Source organism: Ochlerotatus camptorhynchus, unplaced genomic scaffold (assembly GCF_037179485.1).
Source record: "Ochlerotatus camptorhynchus isolate MF236.1 unplaced genomic scaffold, CSIRO-AGI_Acam_v1.1 ptg000066l, whole genome shotgun sequence".
NCBI classification, from domain to species: domain Eukaryota; kingdom Metazoa; phylum Arthropoda; class Insecta; order Diptera; family Culicidae; genus Ochlerotatus; species Ochlerotatus camptorhynchus.
The window spans coordinates 1,208,420-1,235,436 of NW_027040556.1; the positions used below are offsets into that span (position 1 = coordinate 1,208,420).

The 27,017-nt window shown below is 38.3% G+C and overlaps 1 protein-coding gene across 9 annotated transcripts in view; it reads right to left on the minus strand.

Moving 5' to 3' along the window:
- The window catches only part of dsx (doublesex), a 499,608-nt gene that overhangs the window by 101,838 nt on the left and 370,753 nt on the right, over positions 1-27,017 (minus strand). For all 9 annotated transcript variants that reach the window (XM_065216665.1, XM_065216671.1, XM_065216668.1 and 6 more), the window contains one exon: positions 11,186-11,233. In XM_065216665.1, coding sequence (XP_065072737.1) covers positions 11,186-11,233 — 48 coding nt within the window. The remainder of the gene's footprint in view (positions 1-11,185; positions 11,234-27,017) is intronic.

Sequence of the window (27,017 nt, forward strand, 5' to 3'; positions counted from 1 at the left end):
TCTTGACTAATGTTAAAATTTTAAAAGTTTTCAAAGTCCCATAATTCTTTTTATTCTTTTTATTTGAGCCTCGAAATTTTCTGTTGCAGAATCATTTTTAACATGAATTTTAAAACATTAGTACCAGGAAAAACAATTCGAGATTGTGGGCATTGAAACAGTAAAAGGGTCTGTGCCTAGGGACACGAACGGGAGCTTGACGTAGGACCGCTAGGGCACGGAACAAATTTGAAGAAAATTTAGTTCTTTTAATTGATCGATCATCTATTATCTTAACTCTTTCCGTTTTTGATTTGTAGGCGTACCAAATTTGTAGCATTTTTTTTTAAGAGAAAGTTGATGAATAGAATCGATCAAAATCACTTGCACCCCTGCTTCCAAGTTTGGTTACAAGATAACAACTCTGGAAAGCATTTTGTGTGGTCGTTGGGGGCAGGTGGTTCTGAATATGGACCAACAGGCAGATAAATTATATTCTAACTTTTTACTGTAATAAGCTTGTTGGCCCAGAAAAGGGCCGTTTTGTTGTTAAAGTTGGTGTAGCTGTACAGAGTTCGTCTGTCGCTTCAAAGCGTAGACGACTTCGATGGCCGGGGCGTGTTCAGTATAGGTGACAGCATCACGGATCACATTTTCCAAGAACACCTTCAGCACACCTCGTGTTTTCTCGTAGATCAGACCGGATACACGTTTGACACCGCCACGGCGAGCTTTTGCTGCTTCTTCTGTCTACTCACCACGGCGTCTGAAGCGAAAATGAGTTGAGGCTAGACAGCAGCGCTTTTTTATATCTTTTCAGGTTAAAGCAGAATGATGTACAACCAAGTGGTACTCGATTATGAAGACACCGGTAAGTTACAAAGACTCCTCCCATCATGAGTAGTTTGCTATCAAGTAGCGATACTGGCTCCTTTCCTTTTGCGCAGTTTGCACATGTAAACAGCGTTGCCAGTATTCCAGATTTATCTGGATTTTCCAGATTTTTAGTCGTCTTGCCAGATACACAGACAGACCACGTATATTTCCAGATTTTTTTAAATATGATCCAGATTTTCGCAGATTTTTTAAACATGTTCCATTAAAAATATCACTGCAATTGATTTACCCTCTAATAAAAAAAATAAAAACCAAACTTGCTACTTTAATTCTTAAAGGCCATCAACGTTGGATATTATTGGAATTTTAAGGTAATTCTGAAAATGCCCCGTAACGTGGGTAGATCACCTTTTCGTGGTACGTTACGGGATGTAAGATCTACCACCGATTCCTAGTGCTGACTTCTTCAAACTAGGGGAACAGGATTTTTCAGTAATCCAAGGAACACATCTTAGTCCTTGTTACTTTTTATGCCTTGTTGATAGTGATAAGTCCTCGGGTTGCCTGGACCGAGGATGATCTTGAAACAAGGAAAAAATGAGTTAGTTAGTCTTCACCTATGTGATTCTTAATCTTCTAATCGTTGTTCCCTAGTTTGAAGTGGTTAAGACTAGGGTTCTGATGCATGGTCATTATCGGTGTCATAGCTTGTTTTTGTTGTTAAGGAATCCAATTTTGACTGACAAAGGGGCGCGCCTTTGGAGGGTGTTCCAACTCCGAAGGGTATAAATAGCGGAACCTTTCAGTTAGAATTGATTCCTTGCGATGAAGGCAAGAATGACAACTGTATCAAAACCGAATACTTCATCATTTCTCAATAGTGATGGAGTAATACGACATGCATTAAACTAAGGACACGGGATATACTACAATAGATCAAATTACTGGTCGCAGTGGTGTTATGTCCCGAACAGAGGAAAAAAAAATCTGAAAATAGTTCACAGTTAAGTGTGAGGCGAATTCTTAGTGAAATCAAAGGAGAATTTCAAGCTCATTCTGAGTAGAATTATATCCATCTTTGTGGGCTTCGGGGTCGTGCGGCGTCAGCCATCATTTAGGCATATTGTGAGTGCCACGAAGTGTGGGTTCAATTCCCGCTCCAGCCGGTGCAAATTTTGGCAACCTGAAAATTTCCCTACTGGTCTAATGGGTGTGGTGTTTTGTCCGTTGTCTAGTGTTAAATATTCAGTCTGTGCAACTTCTGGTTGAAGACGGTGTCAATTGTCTTGTCAACTCTGATGACAATTACATGGAGATTTTTTTCAATAAAAGAAATACAATCCGGAAGAGAAATCATAGAAAATCTTAAAATTTTAAGCGTAATTTCAAGGAGACTTTCAAAACCATTTTGGCAAAGTACTTGAGTATTCAGGTAATACTGAAAAGGATTTCAAAACAATTCTGACCTTACCTACAAAGCAGTTCAAAGGGAATTATTGGATAAGTCTGAGAAGAGTGTGACGGTCATTCTGAAGAGAAAAATGGACACAAAATTTTGCCAATTATTGGGAATTATTACCAGTTTGAGGGAGTTGTGGAATTGGAGAGTGATTTATAAGAGATTACAAGAGGTAATGCTAAGAACTCTTAGAATTTTACTGGAAAAGTTTGGATATTGTCAAGATTATTTTAGGGGAATATAGAAAATAAATATGATGGATGATTCAAATTGAACTAAAAAAAGGGGAAGATATCCTGTGAAGAGTTCCAGTAAATTCAGACTAAAAAAAAATCATGATCTGCAAAAATTTAGAATCATTGCAAGATCCTGAGACTTCAAAAATGAAGCTATCAGACTTTCATTTTAGTAATATAATAAAATTATTCTTTGGCGTAACATTATTCGTAAATGTCATGCGAATAGTGGAATTACCCGTAGTTTAGGTAAACTGTGTGTGAGTTCCACGATGTTAGACTTTGATTCCCACTTCAGCCCGGTGAATTTTGCTTCAAAATAAAATTGCCTACTGGTCTGCTGGGTGTTGTGTGTTGTGTGATGTTATGAATTAAATTGTAAATGTGATCAACCTCAGAGTAATGTTAGAATTATTTAGAACTAATAAAATCTTAAAATTCAGGTACTGCATCAAAAAGTGCAGACCACATCGACTATTAGTTCAAAAAATCCATCCCATCAAATTTCCCTGATGCTTTATATAATTTATTAAAACATGTAATTTATAACCATTCTAGTACTTTAAATAAACTCCAGCTAATCATACTGACCTATTATTACGGGAGATTGGCACATCACTTTGATTTCAATAGCATTATGTTAAAAAGAGGATTTTCTTAGCATTCCAGATTTTTCCAGATTTTATATTTTACCTGGTCCAGATTTTTCTGAAAATGACCTGGCAACGCTGCATGTAAACACATGTAAAGTTAGCGGCGCCGGTTGTGTAGTGGTAAGCGTGAATACGTCTCACCCCAGCAGGCCTGGGTTCAATCTCGATCAAAGTTGATCAAGGTTGATCAAAATCATGTGTACCCCTGCTTCCAGTTTAGTTACATGAGCATTTTGTGTGGTCGTTGGAGGCGTTTGGTTCTGAATATGGACAAACAGGCAGATGAATTCTATTCCTACTCTTTACTGTAATGAGCTTGGTGGCCTTGAAATGGGCCGTTTTGTTGCCAAAGTTGGTGATGATTTAAACTCCGAAACCAAACAGAGTGCGTCTCTGTCACTTCAAAACGTAGATGACATCCATGGCAGCTTACGTTTGGCGTGTTTAGTGTAGGTGATAGCATCACGGATCTCATTTTTCAAGAAACATCTTCAGCACACCTCGTAGATCAGACCGGAGATACGTCAGACACCGCCAAGGGCGAGCCAGACGACGGATGGTGGTTATCTCGAAGAATTTGCGATGACGATTGGCACCTCCTTTGCCACGACCAGTCAATCGTTGCTTGTTGCGTTGTAGAAAAGTGGACTAGCCACCACCTTCCTACTGCTGCTATTGCTATTCACGCCGTCCGAAGCGAAAATGAGCTGATGCCAGACAGCAGCGCTGCTTTGTATCTTTTCAGGTTAAAGCAGAATGATGTGCAACCAAGTGGTACTCGACCACTGGCGTGCACAGGGTGGGGCAAGGTGAGGCAATTGCCCCATCTTTTATAAATAAGATTTATATTTCCACATTTACAAAATTATGATATAAAATAACTTAATTTCTTGATAACTTGATTTGAAGGTAAAATAACTTCATTTCATAATATGAGAGCACTGAAAACCATTTATTGCGTCAAATCCTTTGAGATGGTGCCTGAAAATTGCACCACAAAGGTGCATGAAGGGACAAACTTCAATTAAATTGCATACAAAAAAATTCTGGTGTAATTTATTTTTCACGGTGGTTCATTGAGTGTTAAAAGAAGAGGGTAAATTTAAGGTTGAGAAAATCACCTTCATGGTGGTAAATCGAAGAAAAAGTTTTATTGAATATTTCTGGTGTCAAAATATCATCATGGTGGTGCATTGAGGGACTAATCAAAATAAATAGCTCTGGTGGAAAAATTGAATCACGCTAAAAATTTGGAGGTGCACATTTAACCGAAAATTTCTTGTGGAAAGCTCGCAACACTGTGGTGAATGTAGAAGCAAGGTTTATTCATTTTTCTGGTGCATAATTTGCATCGTTCTGATAAATGCAAGCTTCATTGAAAATTTATGGTGGAAAACTTGCAGCATTCTGGTGCATGAAGAAGCAAAGCCTGAAAGTTGCACCACAAAAGTGCATGGTGAAACAAGTTTCACTGACAATTTTTGGTGCACCGTTCTGGTGAATGGAGGAGCATGCATTATTGAAAATTTCTGGTGCAAAATTTGCATCGCTCTGATAAAAGAAATGTACAGAAAATTTCTGGTGGAAAACTCGCACTGGTCTGGTAAATGAAGGCACAAGCTTTTTTTTTAAATTAAGCTATATTGAAAATTTCTGGTAGAAAATCTGCACCGTTCTGGTGAACAGATGGGCAAACTTTTCGGAAATTTTTTGGTCTTAAATTCATCCCTCTGCTGAATAGAGAAACAAATTTTAATAATAATTTCTGGCGTAAAATTTGCATCATTCTGATGATTGGAGGGAAGCTGCTTAACTGAAAATTTATGATGAAAAATCAAGCTTTATTTGGTGAAAAACCTGCAACTTTCAATTATAGGAGAAGTAATCTTTATTGAAAATGTCTGGTGGAAAAAGGAAATCTGCACCAATCAGAAGATTGGAGAAGCAATTTTTATTGAACATTAACGGTGGAAAATTGGTAAACGCTACACAGTAGGCCTGGCCGCTTCATTGTTTGTTTCACATCCTTGATGTGCAGCAGGCATTAATAATGACAAGAAAAATGATAAATGTATTTCTATCATTTTCCAGGATTCTTTCAAGTATTGGCTGTGTATGTGTAGACTAGACTAGATGTGTAGACTAGACATTAACGGTGGAAAATTGGCAGCGTTCTGGTCAATTGAAATTTTCTGGTGTAAAATTACCTGGGGGCAAGTTTGTATTAAAAATTTCTGGTGTAAGATTTGCAACAGTCTGCTGCATAAAGGCAAGCTGAATTGAAAATTCCTGATGTAAAAATTGCACAGTTCTGGTGAATGGAGGGCCAAGCTTTATTGAAAATTTCGGATAGAAAAACTACAACGTTTTGATGAATGGACGGACAACTTAAACTTGACTTCTGAGAAGAACCTCAAGGGTATTGAATTCTGAGGACAGTTCAAAAGAAAAGATGTCTGGGGATGATTTGATGAAAATTCTGCGAATATTTTTAAGTGAATCCTGCAGATAGTTCAAAGATAATTTCGAAAAGAATACCGAGAGAATTAAATTTTGAATGAAATCCCAAAGGGATGTTGAGGAAAATTTAAAAGAAATCCCAATGATAATTTCAAGCTCATTCTGGGAAGAATTTCTGGAGAATACAGAGGAAATTCTTCTGAAACTTTAGGGGAATTCCAGTTCCAAGGTGTTCTGAGAAAAAAAGTTCAAAAACATTCCGATAAGAACCTCAAGGATATTGAGTTTTTAGGACAGTTCCAAAATATTTCTGGAGAGAATTCAAATAAAATTTTGAGGATAATTTCTAGTATATCCTGCAGATAGTTCCAAGATAATTCCGAAAAAAATACCGAGAAAATCAAATTTTTAATGAAATTCTAAAGGGATTTTAAGCAACATTTCAAGCGAATTCCGAGGATAATTTCTAGCTTATCTAGATAATTTCTCATCATTCTAGCTTACTTCGTCCGAATCAGCCCCCCAGGAATCATCAAAAATATTTTCCCGAGAGAAAATATTCAGATAATCCCGAGCAACCTGATTCTCAATAGGACTAGTAAGACCCAAACTGAAATTATGGGAATTCTCGAATTGCTTAGCAAGTTTCTGAGTTTTTTTTTTTCAAATTTGTGATCAAAATTTTACCACCGTCTTTAAGCGCTGGAATAGGCTTTTGAGGTTTTTTCAAAATTTTTGTGAGTTTCCAAAAGGGTTTGGAACTCGGGTCTAATTTAGAAACATTATTTTAAAAAGTTTTGTTCCTCAGGTCAAAGAATCGCTTTTAAATTTGTTTTTACAAATCCCACCAGATAATCTTCATGGCAGGACCGCGTTTTTTTTTTATTTTGTCTCCTACGGACATTTTTAAGACGGATCAAGACCTGAAGATCGTCGTCTATTATAATTTAATCGAATTTAACCTCGCATTTTGGTACTGAGGCAGCTCTTGCTTCAACTATAGAAGTAGTCAGAGATTCAAGAGCATAATTAATTTCATCTTTGGTTTGCAAAGGAATGTTTGGATCGACGTTATATTCCATAAATGTTCGATATTGCTCCCAATTAGCTCTATGGTAAATGAAAGTAGAGCTGTTGGGATTACAAATTATTTCTTGGGATATTTCATTGCAGCAAATGTATCATTTCGGTTAAAGCCATGCAACTATTTGACGAACCGATCATCATCCTCATTGTCGATGGGACTAAATTGCTAATTCAATTGGCGGTCTGAAAGCAGTTTGCATTGCAGAAGATGAACCAACACTGGAGCAAAAAATAAATTAAATTAGCTAAATTGAACAGTAGGGAAACGGTGGTAGGAGGACAACACCATCCACCACGCGCTTTGGAGTACTCCCCATCCCCAGATTAAATGCACCATAGAAAAAAAATTGCCCCTCCTTAACAAGATTCCTGTGCACGCTAGTGTACTCGACTATGAGGACTGGGTTTGGGAAGAACGTTTAACAGTGATAAAATTATCACTTTTTATGTGTACATTGGACAACGCTTGACATTACTGCTTTTTCAAAAGCTGTTAAAAATCATCAGTTGTTAAAGATGCGTAGAAATATTTCTGATCGATAAGTGATAAAATTATTGAAATTGTTCCAGGGACAGCTGAGTTATTAATGTTCAAAATCTTTCATAATTTTGTTTTATGTTCCATTTTTGTGATTAGTTCCACGCGCAAATGTCGCAAAAAGACATTTAAATCGCCGTGGGAGTGTCCTGGTGGACCGTCAAAAGGGTTTTAGACCGAGAAAAGAAAGGACAACTATCCGCGAATGTGGGCACAGGTCGTTCGAGGTCAGCTCGGGTTCCGAGGGTTATCGCTGCTATCAAAAGGAAGATTCGGGTGAATCCAGTGCGTTCAATAAGGAAAATGGCAAAGGAACACGGAATCAGTGACTTTACGGCACGGGGGATCGTAAAAAAAGATTGCGGGGCGAAGTCGAGGGTACGGAAAAAGCTCACATGATTACCAACCGCATCCGGGAGCTACGAGTCGAACGATGCAAGAAAATCTTGAACTTCCTTAAGCGAAAAAATCCGGTAATCCTGTTAACCGACGAGAGCATGTTTACCGTCGATCCCGTATCAAATTCTAGAACCGACCGGTATATTAGTTCTCTTTCGGTAAAAGACGTGGCCTGCTAGCGTTATGGTGTTTGGATTGGTGGCTTCCGATGGCAAAAAAATGGACCCGGTGTTCATTCCAGAAGGCGACAAGCTCAACACGGAAGTCTACATCGGGATTTTAAGTAAATATGTTCTTCCGTGGATCAAAGAACAGTACGGTCTGAAGCCAAATGTTGTATTTCAACAAGATGGGGCTCCGTGCCACACCTCGAACCGCACTCAGAAGTGGTTGCAGTAACATCTTCCGTTCTGGGCGAAGGATATGTGGCCACTATCCAGCCCCGATCTTAATCCGCTGGATTACTCAATATGGCGCGTCATGAAGGCGAAGGCCAGTTCTAAACGCCACCCGAGTTCAGCAAGCCTCAGACAAACATTGACCCGTACCTGGAGAGAAATTGATCCAGACTACATTATTAGAACCTGCCGTGCATTCCGGAAGCGTGTGGAGGTCGTAATTGCAGCAAGTGGAAACTCGATCCATGATTAACATAGTTTAAGACTCTGAGAAACATCCCCCTTTGAGAAAATTAAAAAAACTCGAAAACGAAATTTTTGAGATTTTTTTAAATTTTGACATTGCTTAATGGTGCAAACATTATCACGCATATGGTAGTTGACCATTGAAATATTATGACTGTTCTTAGAGTTTGATATTTTTCTTTTCAAGAGTCTGGAGTTTCGAAAAAGTTTTATCAAAATTTTGAAAAGAATTCCAAAGGAATTAGATGAAAATTGAAAAATAATTCGATAAATAATTCCAAGAGATTAAGAAAAAAACAATCCACGGAAATTACGAGCGAAGTTCTGGTGCATTCTTAGGAAAATTTCAAGATAGCTCTGAGAAGAACTCTATGATAATGGATCAATGAAAATGCTGTTACAACAACTCAAGTAAAGGTATGATGGGATATGAGAGGCTCGGTGGCCTTAGAGCGATCGTTTTTGCTTACTCAGCAGAATATCATGAGTCTAATCTCAGGCCCATCCACATTCAAGATTCGTCAATTGCTTTATTTGTTAATATGACTACATGGCAATAGCAACAACTCAATGATCAAAAAGAAGTGTTTTTGCTTACTGAGCAGAAGATCGTGGGTTCAATCCTAAGCTCCTTTGCGTTAGCACATCAATGCAGCTTATCGTTTACCAAATCGAACCCTGCTGCAATCCCAACGCTATTACCCAATATCCCAGGGATTCCTCGTGGAAGTGCAGAGGACTCCTTGGCTTCCATCGAAGCGAGTGTCACGTCAACACATTCCAACCCATTCCTTTCTTGACCTGTGTTCGGGCGCGGCCGGCGCTGGTATTGCCTAGTTTGAGATCACCTGTTTTTACACATTGAGGATGATTGCTAGTCCCGAGCAGCGTCTATTGGTTCTCTGTGTAATTACAGCTGATCTGGCAATAACAGATTAGCAACCGTAGGCGGTCAATCATGCTCATGCATGCTCAATTCTGCCAAGAATAGTTTTGGAATTTTGGGGGATAATTTTAAAGGAATAAAAGTGCATATTCGAAAGAAATGCTGAGGAGAATTTAAAAAAAAATCTGTTATTTCTATGGGAGTGAGATGGATTACAAGGAATTTCTGTGGAGACAAAAGCAAGTTCTGAATCGAATTCCTAGCTGATTCAGTGGAGAATAAATGGGAATCAAGATGAATAATAGAAGGAAAATTTTAAGGATGATTCCAAGAGAATTATGATGAAAGTTCAAAAAGAGTTATTAGTAAAATTGACGTTGATTTCAAAGACATACTGGAAATGATTCAGAAAAGAACTTCAAATGAATTTCAAGAAAAATAGCAAAGGAATCGTTTTCCGAGGATAATTCCAAACAAAGAATGGAGGAGAAGAAGAGAAAAGTAAATTCAGAAGAGAATTTCAAGGGATTTGCGAGGAGGGTTTTGGGTTAAAAAAAAATTGAGAAGATTTTTTACTCGTAAAAGTTGTTAAACCAGGTAGACAATTTCTCTGGTGAGTGTCTTAGTTAGATAAAAAATCACCAAAATTGTGTATGATTGGTTGTCTACGCAGGGAAATTTTTTTAAAATATGCCACATAATTATGCAAAATTGTATGCAAATTATAAAAGGTAGAATTTTTTCCGATTTGGAGTGGAACTGCTCCCATGTAAAGCAGGAAGCTTGAATTTCGTTATTTTCCAGTGAAACCTTGAATGTCTTCCAAACGAACAAAGACCTTTTTGGCGGGTATTTAAATGATTTGAGCCACTTCATGGCTTAAGGAAATGACTTAGCATGTCCCGATTAACGGAGCCTACGATGATAAAAATGCAACTATACAAAATTTGACCTCAGGACTCTATCGTAGCTTCACCCCAAGGACTGAATCTAGCCGCAAATGTTTCCCTCCACCCCTACCACCATCACCACAGCCAGTGCAGCGAATTAATGCGCCTTTTACGATGTTTTACTACTTCTTAAAAGTCATCATGCAAAACAACGCTAAAAACAGTACCCCTACACTTAAAACATGTGCACTGCAATCCAACACCTTTCCCCACCTCGAAAGTACCGCCCCCCCAATGGACTTCCAATGTGGCAGTCATCAAACTTTAACGACTTTTTAGTCATCATTTCGTATCATTTCAATTAACAACCATGAAAGAAGTGGTTCATTCAAAGAAGGTTACACACAGCTCACGATGTAAAGTATGTACCACGCGTGCTCATTAAGGCCTCTTTCTGTCTCCTCTTGCGGCTCGGAGCGGCTTTGTGTCCGAGCAAGCGGGAAATAACTTATCCTTTCGTCCGACGCCGCTGCCGAGAGTCGTTAAATTCCTACAAATGGCGCTTTAATTTTTCAATAATAAAAAAAAAATGGAAAACAAGACTTGCATACCCCCCCCCCCTTCCTGGCGCTTAAGGTGCATGTGCATGCGAGAGGGGGAGGGGGGACTCCTTTTAAGGTACTAAACCAACCAGCTTTTCGATCGCAAAACGCCGCACATTCGGTAGGAGCTTGACCGCTGTGAAATTGGTCTCGGCTCCGTGGTTTTATTGTCACCCGGGGGGCTGCCGTTTGATGATCTACGCAAGATCGCATTTCGGTGGCTGGCGGTGGTAATTTGGGCGACTTCGATGCCGAGCCGGGCCGGTGGAAAACGAAATAAATTTTAATGACAAATGACGCCGTAAAAATTCAATTTCGAGCGCCTGATAGGGACGGACGATAAGCGCCTTGGAATAAATTGTGGATAATATGTAGCAGAATGCAGCGGGTCTGGCAGCCAGTGGTGGACCTCCCCAACCGGAAAGGAAGGGTACTGCAGAGTTTCCACCGAGGTATTTTATTAGAATTTTATTGCTATAGGCTAAAAATGGCGAAAAACGGTTAAAAGCTACGCACCTGTTCCCGAGTCTGGACCGTGATGCTGTACTCGCATGGTAGGGGCGACTGAAATGGAAGAACGTAATGGAAGTGCTTTAATAAAAAAAAACTGGCGATTTTATGATTGCAATTCTGCGAGGCCTAATCCTAATCCGATGGCTTATAATAAAGATAGCAAGAGCGTTCGGAGTCATTCAACTCTTTTTTTTTATTGCATAACAACACTGATCAACTTGATCAACTCGATATCCCCCGACTGGCTCAAGCCGCCGTCAGTGACAGGACAGCGTCAGTGATCTGCGTCCCGAGGAGAATGCGGTTGCTCCGGAGGCGGTGGCAGCCAGCGAGGTTGATTTAATTCGAAATACCAATCTTTCAGTTTATTTCAATTTGCGGAAGAAATCGCGAGAGCCTGTAACACAATGTTCCGTTCGCAACGCACGCTTTCCGTTCGTCATAGGTCGATGGGGAACGTAAATCTGGCAGGGAACATGACATCCAAGGAATCCTTGGGATCGAGCAACGTGTTTGCTGCACCACCACTGCGGCGAATGGCGAATCATGATGGACACTTGGATGCTGCGTGCAGATTGGGTGGAAGGACGGATGTGTGGATGAAATATTGCTTCGGGGGGCGCCGGGTTCCTAGTGCGGCAAGATTGTATGTAAAGGGATGAAGTGTATGTGTCAAGACATGCGTTGGACTCGTTTCATGAATTGATATTTTACAAAATTGCGGTCAATTTACGGGTAGCTGGGAACTGGAGTTCAGCAAGCAAGTCGCCTGACGTTCAGAAACGATTGTAAGCACTGGTCTAGGGAAGTCAATTCATTTGACTATTTCTTTAAGGATGAGTTTGTTAAAAGAGAGATGCTCGACCCGATTCGTACCTTCCTCAATATTGACCTTTGCTCGCTTGCTATTTTCTATATAAAATTTTCACACTGACTAGTACTCTGACGGAACTTTCATCTCTTCATCTATCGGATAAAGTTACCACTTTAAGAGTGATATTTGACGTTAAGCCTCTCCAACTAAGTATTATTTGAATAGGTAAGGGTACGGTTCAATTCTAACCTCCATTTCATCACTCTGCACTAATTTTTCTAATTTGTTTTTTTTTAAACAATCAAATTATTAAGCTGATTTTAGAATCAGATCACGAATTGGTGATTGGAATGAAAATAAGAGGTGCATAGAACAATGTTCAAAGTATCGGACATAGACATGAAAAAACAAACGAAAATCAAAAAAGTTTTTCTTATATAGCTATTCAAAAGCAAACCAATATAGTGGTTCTCAGATTTTCGTAAAGATTGGTAGTTTTGTTCCTTATTGCAAAATATTAGACCCATATTTTTTTTACTTTGTCATTATGGTGACCATTCCCTTGTTAATTTTTTTTTAATTCCTAACTTTGTAACCATTTAGCCGATTTCAAAGATCAAAATATCAAATGTAAGGTAATTAAAAATACTTTTCAGAAAAAATATTACAATAGTATTTTTATTTTATTTTTTTACAAAAAAATACTATTAAGAAAATAATAGCTTTTGAACTACTAGGCCGATTTCAAAGATCAAAATATAAAATTAAAGATAATTAAATATAAATACTATTAGGAACAATATAATGATATTCAAAAATTGCAATTTTATATTGAAATACATTGATTGTTTTTTTTTTAATTGTTTTCATGGTTTGTAGGCAAAAGGCACAACATGTTTTTATTTTGTTTTTGAAAATTTCAGCTTTTTTACACAACATATAAAAAAATCAGCGAAGTGTTTTTTTTTTTCATTTTTAAGTTAAATATTTTTTTAGTAATGAAGTTTGGAACATCCAAAAAGTATTCTTAATTATGAAGAGCTTTGAGTGTGTTGGTTTATTTTCTTTTAATTCCGTTATAATTGCTTATCTTTTGACAGACACGCGTATTTCGTCTACTACTTGCAGACTTCATCAGTGCCAAGTACTGTGCACAGTGCTCCAGGATTGGAATTTAGCAAGACAAAAGTCCATAGTACTTTTGTTTTAGGATTTAGGCGTTTGGTGTATTTAGTGAAGTTTTTCTTCTTAAAATTATCCTTCTTTTGGTGCCTTCAAACATTAGGGTGATTCTCTAATTTTCTGAAATCCAAAAACTAACTTTCTTATTAAAAAAAAAATAAAGACAAACATTTTCCTAAGAAGTTGTTGGTGAATTAATTTCAAGCTACTTTGTTGGAAAAAGTTTTTTTTGTATCTCTTACCGTTTCCATTTTAGAGAATTCTTTCTGAACTGCGTAAGGGTGCACCCATAAAAATCAGTTTTTCAGCTCTAACCTTTATGTTTCAAATTTTTTTTTTAACTGTTTTCAAAGAACTTTTAGAACTCATCAAAATACACAACTTTGATCAAGAAATAAAATCTGTATCTCTCGACTATCAAAAGATATTGAAGATTTTATATACAAAATAGGCCCTTTTCAAATGTCAACCATTCAAAATGGGGCAAACGTACAGACATTTTTTAGTCATCTTTTGAAAGGATATACTTTAGTGTATATTATATGGGAAAACTGGAGATATGTTTTTTCTTTATCTCAAGTTAAACTTATTTAAGTTCATTCACTTTTGCAAATTTGGTAATAACTCCTTCTAAAATAGAAGAAGAAACGATATTTTAAAAGAAAAACGTGTGTCTTGCTATAAAAGTCTTTCTTATACTTTGTTATGTAAAATTGTAAATTGACAGGAAACAGTCAAGAACAGGTTATGAAATGACTGCCCAAAAAATATTAGCTTCTATCTCTCGATGTGTTTTCCGTCGATCTTGTTTTCCGTACTAAAGTACCAATGCTACCGACGTCAGGGAGGCAGCTCCCACCCTAAACCCTAGCTAACCGACCCATCAACTCATGGACCGAGGACTAACGGCTTTACTTCCCTTCCGAAGGAAGGCGTGACCAGAGATTTTTGCCTCAGAAAATCCGGACGGCGCCGACTGGGATTGAATCCAGGCCCATTGGGGTGAAAGAGGCAATCACGCTTACCATTACACCACCGGCGCTGCTTTGTATATTAGCTTCTTGTAATATAGAAAGTTTCCAAGTAGGTTTGAAAGGAGATCATCATTTGAGTACGTCGTGTTCAGCATTCGTTCAAGTTTATGAATGTTATGTTTTTGTGTCTTATCTAAGGGTTATTATTCCTTATTAATTAATCAATTTATTTAATTAAAATTTAAAATAATACTAATCTAATCCGCCAGCAGATATTTCGCATTATCTGGTAATTCTAAAGTAGATTAATTTGGTGAAGCTCTATCTCTAAGGGAAATCAGGGGGTCAGATGTCAAAAGCAATCTCAAAAATACATCTTCAATATTAACAAGCCTATCGAACTTTCGAGCGTGAAATTCTCGAAATTTCCTAATCGACTTATTATGCGTTTCCTGCGCTTCTTCGCTGCACATGCCAATCGGTAGTATGGTGTGCCTAATCAATGTCGCTCCATGAATCAATAATTTATGGATCGTTGGCGACAGCGGATACCATCCATATTTAATAATATATAACCTACGCGTTTCTTCTGCGTAAGAATGGTATGCTTTGTAGTTGATTTGCTTACGGCTGTTCACGATCATCAAAATCACATGCATGCGTGCACATATGCTAACCCTGTGATTTCACATATCACATTGAATTGTTGGCGGTATTCCCGTCGTTGGAGTTTCCACCTCCAGGCAGCGAATCACCTATCCGAAGCCCCAGCCGATTTCTTATTTCTGTAGCAACATACTTTTCCCAGTCTTTTACTGCGGCGTTAGTTTTAGAGACCCGCCAACCTTGCTTCCACAAATTCAACCAGGTAATACAATGTCTCTTTGAATATTAGGGTATCCGCTAAGGCTTTGTATGCAATTTCCAGTTTCAATGGTGCAGACATTTTCACAAATCGAACTAATAACAATAACCTCGTGTTTTGTAGGCAGCCTGCTATGCTAAACACGTGCTGAAACCACTGACATAAGCAGACAACTATTTCGACAGTGAGCATGCATAAGGGCGAATACGCGATGATCGATTCTCTTCATCGATTTTCTCTTTGCATTGCTACAGCTAAGCGAAACAATTTTGTAGAATTTTTTCAATGCAGAGTAGTAACAGGTTGTATTGGCTATCAAAAGCAACAGCAAACGCACCGATAAACATTCAATCTAGCGAGTTATTAACGAAAGAAAAAATCGACGAAGAGAATCGATCATCGCGTATAGGCCCTTATGCATGCTCACTGTCGATTTAACTGTTGTTTAATCCCGAACATTGCATTAGGTCCAATGTAATATAGAAAGATTCTCTTCGTCGATTTTCTCTTTGCATCCCCACAGCGATGTTAAGTCATTTTTAGCTGTTTACAACGCGCAGTGCGATAAAAGTAGTTATTATCCACCATCTCATACCAAAAACAGGACAAGTAACGGTTTTGTAGCCAAGTTATTAACAAAAGAGAAAGCCGACGAAGAGAATATGTCAATGCTACATTGGACCTAATGCAATGTTCGGGTTGATTTACGTTGCGGTAATGATTCTGCTGCATTATTTTTTTCCTTTGGTTTGTTTTTTCCGTCGATCTTGTTTTCCGTGCTGAGCACCAAAGCTAGCGACGTGCCAGGAAGGCAGCTCCCACACCTGGACCCTACCTATCGACCCATCAACTCATGAACCGGGGACCAACGGCTTTACTTCCCATCCGAAGGAAGGCGTGATCAGAGATGTTATGCCTCAGAACATCCCGGCGGCGCCGACTGAGATTGAACCCAGGCCTGCTGGGGTGAGAGGTGATCACGCTTACCACTACACCACCGGCGCCGTTATTCTGCTGCATTATGAAATCATGAATTTCCATAACGGAATCATGAATCGTTGTTATGATTTCATGGGATGGCAAGTTTTTTGATTTCATGATTTTTTATTCCTCCATCATAACGGGAGCCGCCTCCAGTGATTTCATTGTATGGCAGTATCGCCAACGGGAGGCAGAGCCCTTCCATTGCAGCAATGGACGCAAAACGTGCTTAGCACTCACACACTAATCACGAAACGGTAGCTTTCCAAAGTCGGCGACGCATCGACCGAAAGAACTGCTGATGAAGAACAATGAGGAGGACCACACAATGGTTGCTGCCGAGTAAACAGATAATCAAGTGACACACATCGAGAGTGGCCTGCTTCTGTCGACAACCGAGTGAACTCTGGCCCAGTGGTTCAAAACTAATATTTTTTTTAAATAGTCATATTTGAAAAAAATCTATTTTTTGGAAACGGTCACCCTAATGACAAAATAAAAAAATACGGGTCTAATATTTTGCTATAAAGAACAAAACTACCAATTTTAATTGCGAGAACCACTGTATCTTTTTGCTATGCAATGACTGTGTACTTAGGTTTTTATACCTGTTAACGGAATTTTGTTTTTTTTTTAATATGTCGACACTTCAAAATCATTCAGGATTCTGAGTGCCATTTTTTTGACAAAATGCATTATTTTGGCATATTAAACGATTTTTTTTTCGCTTTAAGGGCTGTTCTATCATTTGATTTCAGAGCTATTTTCATATTTACAGGCCATTTGTTAGACTTCAAGGTCATTTGGCATTTCGAAAAGTCTTAGTCATGTTGACTTTTTTGTAATTTTCAGGACTATTTTGACGTTTCAAGACTCTTCTAAGAGTTGTAATTTTCAAGATTTTTATAAGAGTTTTGACGCCGTTTTAATGATTTAAATGACGTTTTGACATTTCAATCTTATTCAAGGCAGACTTGCTTCCAATCATTTGCTATAAAAAAAAAATCGGGATTTTGAAATCATTAGATATTATAATGATATTTTGTACTTGCTAGATACAAGAACAGGTTGAAAAGCAAGGGATTGGCACATTAAATCTGTCAAATTCCCTTTCAGATAGTCACAATCAGCGATTTTACGACTCGCGAGCGTTCACTCTGGGTGAACGCTCACGAATCATAAAATCGCTGATTATGACACTTTGAAAGCGAAATTGACAAATTTCTTGTGTCAAACACATACTTAACATCTTTCAACTTAGAAGTACAACATATCATAATAACATCTAATGATTTCATAATTTCAAAAAAACATTTAGCAAGTGAGTGGAAGCAACCCTGATTCAAGGCCATTTTAGTGTTTTTAAAATGTTTTTTTTTCAAATCCATTACAGCGTTTTGACTTTTGAGGCCTTTTTATGTATCTTGGGATCAATATAATCCAGGCTATTTATGCAATCTAGATTATTCATCAAAACGATTTTTTCTCGGACATTTTTGCATGCTTAAGTCTTCTTGATATGCCTGCCTCTTAGTTGAGAAAATATTTCGAATTGTATTTAATACCCGTTTTGAAGGATTTTCGCAGTGACCTCAGCTTTATTTAAGAGTTACAGATAAAGGGTTAAGTGCAACCACAAGAAAAAATCGCATTATTCAGAAATGATCACGGACCTAGTCAACTTTACATGCTGCTAGGACTTTAAATCTCGAATGAAATATTCCGGAGTTAATTTAAGAGATTTTGGATCATTCAATTTATAAACCTGGGACTTAAGACCAACAAATTAAGACAATTTGTGCGACCTGCAATAATTTTCCGATATTTTGAACATATAGAATGTAAGTTCACAATCCTAGAGCAGAGTAAGTGCTTTTGAAACATAAAACACATTTTATGATCTTGGTCATATTTTTTTCCCTAAAAATATGGACTCCGGATTATTTAAATCGGGAAAAATACAATACAAATATTTAATGGACTTAGAAAAGAACTCAATATTCAGTGACATGTACACTTTCTCGATGTTTGGACGAATAATAAAGCTACCGGGCTTCAAAGATTTTTCAAAACACTGGTTTTTAAAAATTTGTCTCGAGCTTGAAAGTTTTTCTGGACTATTTTTCGACTTCATAGGCTTGAAAAAACGTTCAAGATCACGAAGTTAAAAAGCCAGGATATTGAGACCGGAATTTTTATCGAATTCTCAGATCATTTTTGATAAGTCTATGACAATTTCGAGATAACAGGCAAGGGAAAATTTATAAATTTTATAATCTTGACAAATTTGCAAAGTAACGGACTTGGATGTCTAGGTCACAGACTTGAAAAAAGAATATTAGTGATTCCGTCACCACTCATAAGTGATCTGCTACCAGCCCTGAAGAAACTGAAGGATTTTAATTCCAACCATTGTTTCAGGTTTCTCAATTTTAGTGAACTTTGAGTATTCCTTAAGATCGTAGTTGGAAAAGATTCATAGTTTCAAAAAAATGATTCTAGAATTAGCTTAACAAATAGGGGAATTTACGTATTCTCGTCAATCTAAGCAGCGTCTGCACTTCTACTAGCATTTTCTCAGCGTCACGCACATATATGATGTGTCTGTTTGTTTACATTCATCTGCTGCTTGCTTCTCTATCCATTCCAATCGACAGAATTTTTCAAAACGTTTTGAAAGCGTTTTTACAACGCTCCAAACTTCTCAGGTGAGTGTGACTATTGTCGGCAGCCTCTTTTTCTTCGGCAACCTTCCCATTAGAACTGCGTGTTAACCAGCTGTTCTATTATCGGCAACTCGAAATCAACCCCATTTTGTAGTGCGTATGCTTTATTTGAAGAAAAATGTAGCATTAATGGATTGCTCGATCGTTCAAATATAATCAGATTGAAGCTGAAAGGCTAAACAATCGTTTGGACACATTCAGGGAAGTGCGTTGATGGGAAAACATAGTGAAATTAACGTTTAAATTTAGGTTGCCGAAAACAGTCAATGGGTGCCGAAGCCAACATTTACCCTAATTAAAATCATGAACTATTTCAAAATTTCTCGAATTTCAAGTTGATGGATGCTATATATTTCGGGGACATATTTATATTTCGGGGACATATTGTCCCATATGGAAAATGATTATTGGAACTTATTGAGTAACATATCAAAAATTGAACTTTTTTCGTTGACATTCAGAGATGGCGTAAGGGGTCTGAGTCCAAAATGTCGAACGATGAACTTATTTAAATAAAACATGCTTCTATAACTAAATACGTGATTTGGTGACCCGCTATCATTACTGGGTCTCGAGTTATATGGAATAGCGATGTTCCCGCATATGGACTTACTCTTGCATATTGATTATTTAATCGCATTCAGCATCCTTGCAGTGCTTTAGGCAGTGTGAGTAAATATGAGAATGCGAGGGAATAAGAGAGAATGGAAGATACAAAAAGATAAGAAAAAATAAAAACGAGGTGAAAAGGTAAACTCTGGAGCAACAATAGAAAAGGACCCATCAGTATTTGAACAAACCGTTCTAAAGCCCTTTCCTCACAAATCTAAGACCACCCACACAAACCAACAGCCTAATCCTTTTTTTTTTTATTTTTTATTATAGAGATTTTTAGCCGAAGGCTAGTTTATCTCTAACAGCCTAATCGTGTTTGGGGAAACTTTCCCCTTCCCGATTATGCTGTTGATTTGTGTGGGCGGCTTTCGATTTGTTCCCTCATTTTGAACGGCCATCCCGTTGTGGTTATATCTCAGCATTGCTAATAATGTATATATCTATATATTTTCCGGTACCAGGGAGTCAACAAAGTAAAAGTGAAAAAAGAGCTGCAGAATGGAGCACATGCGATACGACAATGGAGCGATGATCGTTAAGAAAATACCCGGAAACACAACTTTCCGCACTGCTGTTACGGTTGTATAAGACGCAAATAAGAACTCAAGATCATCATACAAAGATAATAGACGTTGAAATGTTTTAGAACACACCAGAAATAACATGGGATACGTTCGGGAGACTGGCAGCGACTAACAGTGATGCAGATAAGGACAACGAGTTCACAGATAGGCACGAAAATTGGATAGAAGGGTGAAGAAACAGCGAAAGTTGGTGAAATCGTTTAAAACATATTATTTTTATTATTAAAACAATGCTGGGATTGGTAGGGACCATAAGGGCACCCGATTGAAGCGATTTGGACGGGGAGAGTGGGGATGCCAACTCCCTGTTGCTAACATTTCGTTGATACAGGGCGGGCTCTTCTCCCCACTCATTGGGACATCTTCCTGTTTGGGGCCCCATCTTTGTGACTAATTGTGCGATCATGTTGCTGGAAGGAGCTTCTTTACTGTCCTGTAGATGCGTATAGGCGACTTTTCCTATCGATCCAACCAATCCGTTTTCAGCCCGTCAGCGGCAGCGACATGTTGAGGACAATCAGAGGTTATTAAGCTTGATCAAGATAAACAGAAAGAGAGCCCACTGCTATTGGTCTTAGTTTCTGTGCTGCAATTGGTGGTAGGCCACTACCATGCATCTTGCATAATTAATTATAAGCATAAAGTCTGAAATTTATCCACAAGCTATACTAAGGAGGTTTTCAAAATGATTCTGAAAATGGTTTCGAGAAAATTTAGAGAAGAATTCAGGGAAATTTAATTTTGAGAAGATTCATAAAAAAATCATGAGAAAAAATTTCAAATAAATCGTTTGAAAGTTCCAAAATCTAGAGATTGGATTTTTTTTAAAGTTTTCGAGTCTTCGATAAATTGATGAGATCTTATCCATCAACAATGTTGCAAGATTCCGGACTGAGAAAAATTGGTGTCCAGTTTTAAATGTGTATTCGACATTCTGAGCGTTTCTTAATAAAAGACCCCAGACTATGACTCAAGCGTGATTAGAGATTTGGGCTTAATTGCTTTAATAAACAAACACGTTAATTGCCGATTTCTCGCGAATAAAATACCAATCTCGTAAACAAACCATACCAAATGATAGAGGAATCATTCCTCACGTGATTGTGTTATCAGTTTTCGAGATTGAGCTTTTATTCACCAGAAATTTGCAATTGGTGTTTCTGTTTACAAAAGCAATTACGCTCAAATCGTGAATCACTCCGGAATTCCCGACACAGAGGAATTTTAAAGATTCTAGAACATTGGAGGATTTTTATATTCATATAGGGTAGAGTTATCAGCATTGCAAAACATTTCTATTTATAGCGTAGATGTACCAGTTGAGCAGTTCCACGTCAAATGATAAATCAGGAAAACTGGACCTTCTCTGATTTGCATGAAACTTTGCTTAATTGTTTGTTATGGGAAACGATTCAATTTTTTGCAAAAATTCGGCAATTTTGGATCTTGTAAGATTTTTAAAATGGAGTCTTGAAATTTTCTATAATTATTGCACGTAAACGGCAGTTCTGATCAATATGACGCTTGAAACAAAAGTGTAGAGAAAAACATTTTTTTTTCGGGAAAAATATACAACGAACTATTTTTAGTTCGGTATAAATTCCTAAAATGTCCTGTCCGATAATTTGTTTTAAAAGCTAGATATCTTTAACATTATGGAAATCAAAAATTTCCAAAAATCGGAAAACAAGACCATATGGTAAAATTTTTGAAATTTTTATAAAAACGTTTTTTTATCCGAGAAAAATATTGAAATTTTGCTCAATTACTCTAGGAGCTCTGCTACGAATAATTTTAAATATCACTTGGAATTCTAGGGACCTTCCTTGACTCAGTCGCTACAAAGCAAGACCATGCTGGAGGTGGCTGGATGCAATTCTCGGTCCGGTTGGAAAATTTCTCGACTTCCCTAGGCATTGGGTGTGGTTGTACTTGCCACACAATTATACTAATGCAAAAACGGTACAGGCATCGAAAACTCTCAGTTGATAACGGTGAAAGTGCATCTAGAAGACTAAGTTGAGAGCACACAAAAAGCTAAAAGCTAAAAGGAGCGGTAAGGCCGAGGGGATCGAAATGCTTGGAAACATCGGATAAAATGCAACGTTTCGTTGGATGTATTTTGTTTTCGATGGGAGTGTAGTCAAAATGAAGTTGGTCGGTTCGTGGTTCCCAACTGACACCAAGAGCTTTGATTGGTTTCTCGGGATCGAGTTTCAGGAAAGCTTGAGTTTCAACTTGGAACGGATCGAGGTCTTCCAAAACTTGCGGGTTGCTCGAGGACCATTTTCGTAGCTTAAATCCACCTTTGGCCAGTAATTCGTCCAGTTCCTTCCTATTCTGGACTGCTTCTTCGATGGTTTGGGTGCCTCCTATGTAATCGTCGACGTAGAAGTTCTGGATAATTCTGTCCTTCGTCTTCGTAAAGTTGCTTGAGGGTACGAGTGGCGAGGAATGATGAAGATGCCAATCCGTAGGTCACCGTTAGCAGTTCACATATTCCAATGGGACCACCAACGACAAAGCGCCAGAATGTTCTCTGCAGGGTAGTGTCTTTAGGATCGAATAAAATTTGGCGGTACATTTTTTTCAAGAGAGCATCATTCAAGGAGTATCCAGATGATGAATGTATCGATCCATTGAACACAACACGCACTTTCGTTGTCGTGCTTGATTCCTTCACGACAGGGTGGTGTGGGATATAGAATGCCTGGGAAGGCTCGGACTCGCTGCTTGGAATGATTCACAAGTGGCCCAAGGATTGGTATGCGGCAAGGAAATTATGGTACTCCATTTTCAAATCAGGATCTCGATCTAGACTTTTTTCAAGCGACATGTACTGACGCAAGGCGGCTGCTTTCGACTCACCCAGCATTAGATCAAAATCGGGGTGGCGTGGTAAGCGAACCGTATATCTACCATCGTGTGTGCGGGTGACGTTGGAAACAAAATGCGACTTGCTAACTGCTTCCATTTTCCAGAAACGTTCGACGGCGTCTTGAAGCGGATTTGATATGGACACGTGGCAGGCGGTGGCAGGTGGAACTGACGACGGCATCTGATGCCTCCCTACAACAATCCAACCGAATACACTCTCAACGAGCATGTGCTTCTGATCCTGTTTAATTTTGGTACCAGGGTTCACAGAGGTGTAAAAGTGCTCTGCTCCTAGGAGCAGATCGATTACTCCAGTCTTATTGAAGCTGGGATCGGCAAGGAATAGGTCTTGTGGAATACGCCAATTTCTTGCTGGAAACGTCACAGCAGGCAAGCCTATCGTGATGCGAGGTAGAACTATCTAACAATGCAAGTGCAGGGTGCGTATCACCGTTTGAATCGACGATCAAAAGTACGACGGTGGATAACAAAACATTCGAATTGGAAAGTGGTGTGGGATTGCTGAGTTGTTGACTGGGGATGGAGTTCGTGCATGTGTAGGTGGTAGATTTGATGATGGCCTAGACGGATGAAGCGCTTGGCTGTTAGGGCGTTGCGCAGACGAGTGGATTTGAGCTTCGTTGTAGTTATTGGTGGTGTGCAGCATGGTATGGTGTCTTCTCTGGCAGTGTCAGTAAAGGTGCCACCACACGGAGGCTATTTCTAGTATATAGCGAGCTATGTGATAGAAAACTATATCATAGCCCATAGGAACATCTAAACTATGACGTGATAGCTCATAGTTATGACTTGCAAGTTATAGTTTAGAGCTATGACATAGAGCCAAATTCATTGTCGTGTGTACACTCTAGCGATAGTTTCTATATCATAGCTGCAAGCTATAAACTATTCCATCAAGCCGGAATAGTTCATAGTTTATTGGTCATAGTTTTTTGACAACAGTCTGTGCGCGGTGCATTTGTTTTTGTTTAAGAAACCACTCATAGACATCTTAGCAAAATGAATTTGGCGTTGTGTTCGGAATATGGACTCTGGAGACTATGGGATGGTCCACCGGACGATCCGGAACATCCGTAAAAGTGGTCAATTAATTAAATTGATCCTAGAGCTCCACGGTTTGGGACCTCCCTTAGCTCAGTCGGTAAAGGCACAGCTACAAAGCAAGACCATGCTGGAGGTGGCTGGGTTCGATTCCCGGTCCGGTCTAGGAATTTTTCGGGTTGGAAAATTTCTCGACTTCCCTGGGCATAGAGTATGATTGTACTTGCCACACAATTATACTAATGCAAAAATGGTACAGGCATCGAAAGCTCTCAATTAATAACTGTGGAAGTGCATCTAGAACACTAAGTTGAGAGCACGCAATAAGCTAAAGCTTGAAATGCGAGTAAGAAGAAGAAGTAATAGACGTTTTATGGCAACAACTTCGGAGTTTTGACCAGACAATGGATGCTGGGGACCACTTATAGATCCGAAACATTCGTAAAAGTGGTCAATTCATGAAACTGATCCTCGAGTAACGCGGTTTTTTTTTTAACTACCCATAAATTAATATGAATAATAACTCAATAAGACGGTATTTTTAAATGGTCTATTGATTACATTTTGATATGATGAATTAAAACTATAAACATTAAATATAGTCCCAAACTCCAAAGAAATATCTCTAAGAAGTCAAAAAAATCCAGGAATTCCAAGGAATAATATTCAAAAATTATGATGACAAATTGAAAAATGATGTCTATGACCAGTTCTAAAAACCCATAGAGTTTTCTTGAACGATCTACAATTTTTATCCGGATAATGATAATAATATCCGGATATTCCGCAGCACCATCCACTGGATCCTGGGGTCCATTTTCCAGTCACAAATCCGAGTTCATTCTCAAGAGACGTTTATTATCTTCCAGGGGAGCGTCTATATGGTCCAGAGGAGCATTCATGGTCTCCAGGGTTTATTTTCCGATCATAACTCCGAATTAATAATTATAAGGCGTCTATGAGAGTTTTCGAATAATACGGAGTTGTTGGATCAGTTTCATGAATGGACCACTTTTACGGATGTTTCGGATAATTCGGAAGCCCATCTGCACGAGTCCCAAAGCCGTATTTAGGAAGACAAACATGTTTGCGCTCAAACCGTCAGTTTTAGGTATATAGAGTCTTAGGTAAAGTTGCTTCATATTTTTGGCAATGTTCTAAAAAGTTGTAGAACAATCAATTCTAAACATTTTTGTTTCAGACACCAAATTTATATCTCTTATGGTTCATGAGTTATGAATTTTTAAACAAGCAGGTTAGAGTGGCCCCTTAAAAACACACTGAGTTGAATAACTTTTCATACGTTCATTTCTCGTAAAAACGTTGGTTTGGACACATTTAGAACTTATGATGACGCCACCATGTTGCTCCATTTTTTCAATTTAAAAATTAATTGATATATTCTTCAATTTTTTTTTGAATCGTCAATATCTCTAAAAGGAGCAAACCGGTTTCCAAACTTTGGATATCATTTGAAAGATCGTGTTTTTCTTCATTTTTAGTGATAACATTGTGAGAGCGTTTTTTGTTTAAAGTATTTCATTTCATTAAAAAAAAAGTCAAATTATTTACCAAAAACTAGCCATAACTTTTCAAATAAAGGAGATATAAACTTAGTCGTTTGAGCAAAAATATGCGTCATAAAAAGTACTGAAAGTATTTAAAACAAAGTTTCTACGAGAAATGAACTTATAAAATGATATTTTAAGAAAGCCGATTTTCTAGGGGCCACCCTAACCTGCTTGTTAAAAATTCATCATAAATAATGAACCATAAGAGATAAAAATTTGATATCTGAAGCAAAATTGATTAAAATTGATTATTATACAACTTTTTAGAACACTGCAGTGGTCTATCTCAAACATTGAAGAAGTTTGTATTTTCAATTTTATTTATCGAATTTTCAGGTATTCGAGCGCGTAACCGACATCCCTTCTTATTTCTACTCGTTTGATTTAGCGCAGTAGAGAAGAACCATGACGCTAAACAGGATCATAAGTTCACCGAAAAAAGTATTATGGCTAAGATTTATTTGGTGACACCTCTAGCCAACGTTTTCAATCTCTCCTTGATGTCTGGGGTTTACCCAGATTGCTGGAAAGAGTCTTTCGTGTTCCCAATCCACAAGAAAGGCTGCAAAAGGACTGTTTCAAACTACCGTGGAATAGCTTCGTTAAGTGCTACCTCCAAACTTTTTGAGTTGATTATACTCGAAAATTGGCTCAAAGTTTTGCACACTGTATCTCGACGGATCAGCATAGCTTCATGCCTAAGCGTTCCACGACGACCAATTTAGTTACGTTCACTTCGTTCGTCATTCGTGTAGTAGAACGTGTCCAATGGACACTGTCCATCAAGTAGATGCCATCTACACAGACCTCTCCGCAGCATTTGACAAAATGAACCATGACATTGCGCTGGCTAAATACGACAGGATAGGTGTTCGCAATGGCCTGCTTAGGCTCTGAACCATTTGGTAGATTATTTTAACTTCTGGTTAAAGTTTGACAGATGGAAAGTTATCGATTAACCCTGCTATCCGAGCGTGGTTACTTCTGACAGACAAGAAGTTAAATTTTGACAACCTTGGCTAAGTTCTTCTCGAAAACCGGTCGATCGGCCCAGGGATTTTAGAACATAGAAAATAACTTTCGAAATGTCACTTTTAACCACGAGTTAAATTTAACTCGGCAAATGGTTCACAGCCTTACTTGGCTCTACTCCTACCTGGCTGTTCGAAACATGTCTGTCAAGATTGGAGACTATTGTCGTTTTCGCAGTAGCAACAGCGTGGAGGACAAGATAAGTAGCTAATAGACGTCTAAAAATTCATTTTCTTTTTGTTGTTTTGTTTCACCCAAATCCGAACGGCTTTGGGGGAAGTACCCTTCCTCGAGGCCGCCCCGCTGGGGTAAAATCGGGCCAGCTATAGGCTGGCAGATAAGCCGCAACTTATAACTTACTACCAGTTATTTTAAGAAAATGAAGAATATTTTTCAGGAAGAGCATAAATAAATAATGTGCCACCAGGTTATGTATCGATGAGTGAGAGTGGACAAAGGATTGGGCAATGGATCACTCAAAATCAGAGGACTTTAGGGCAGTTCAATTAACTTTAATGAATTTACATGACTATCAAAGTAGTTCTGCGAAAC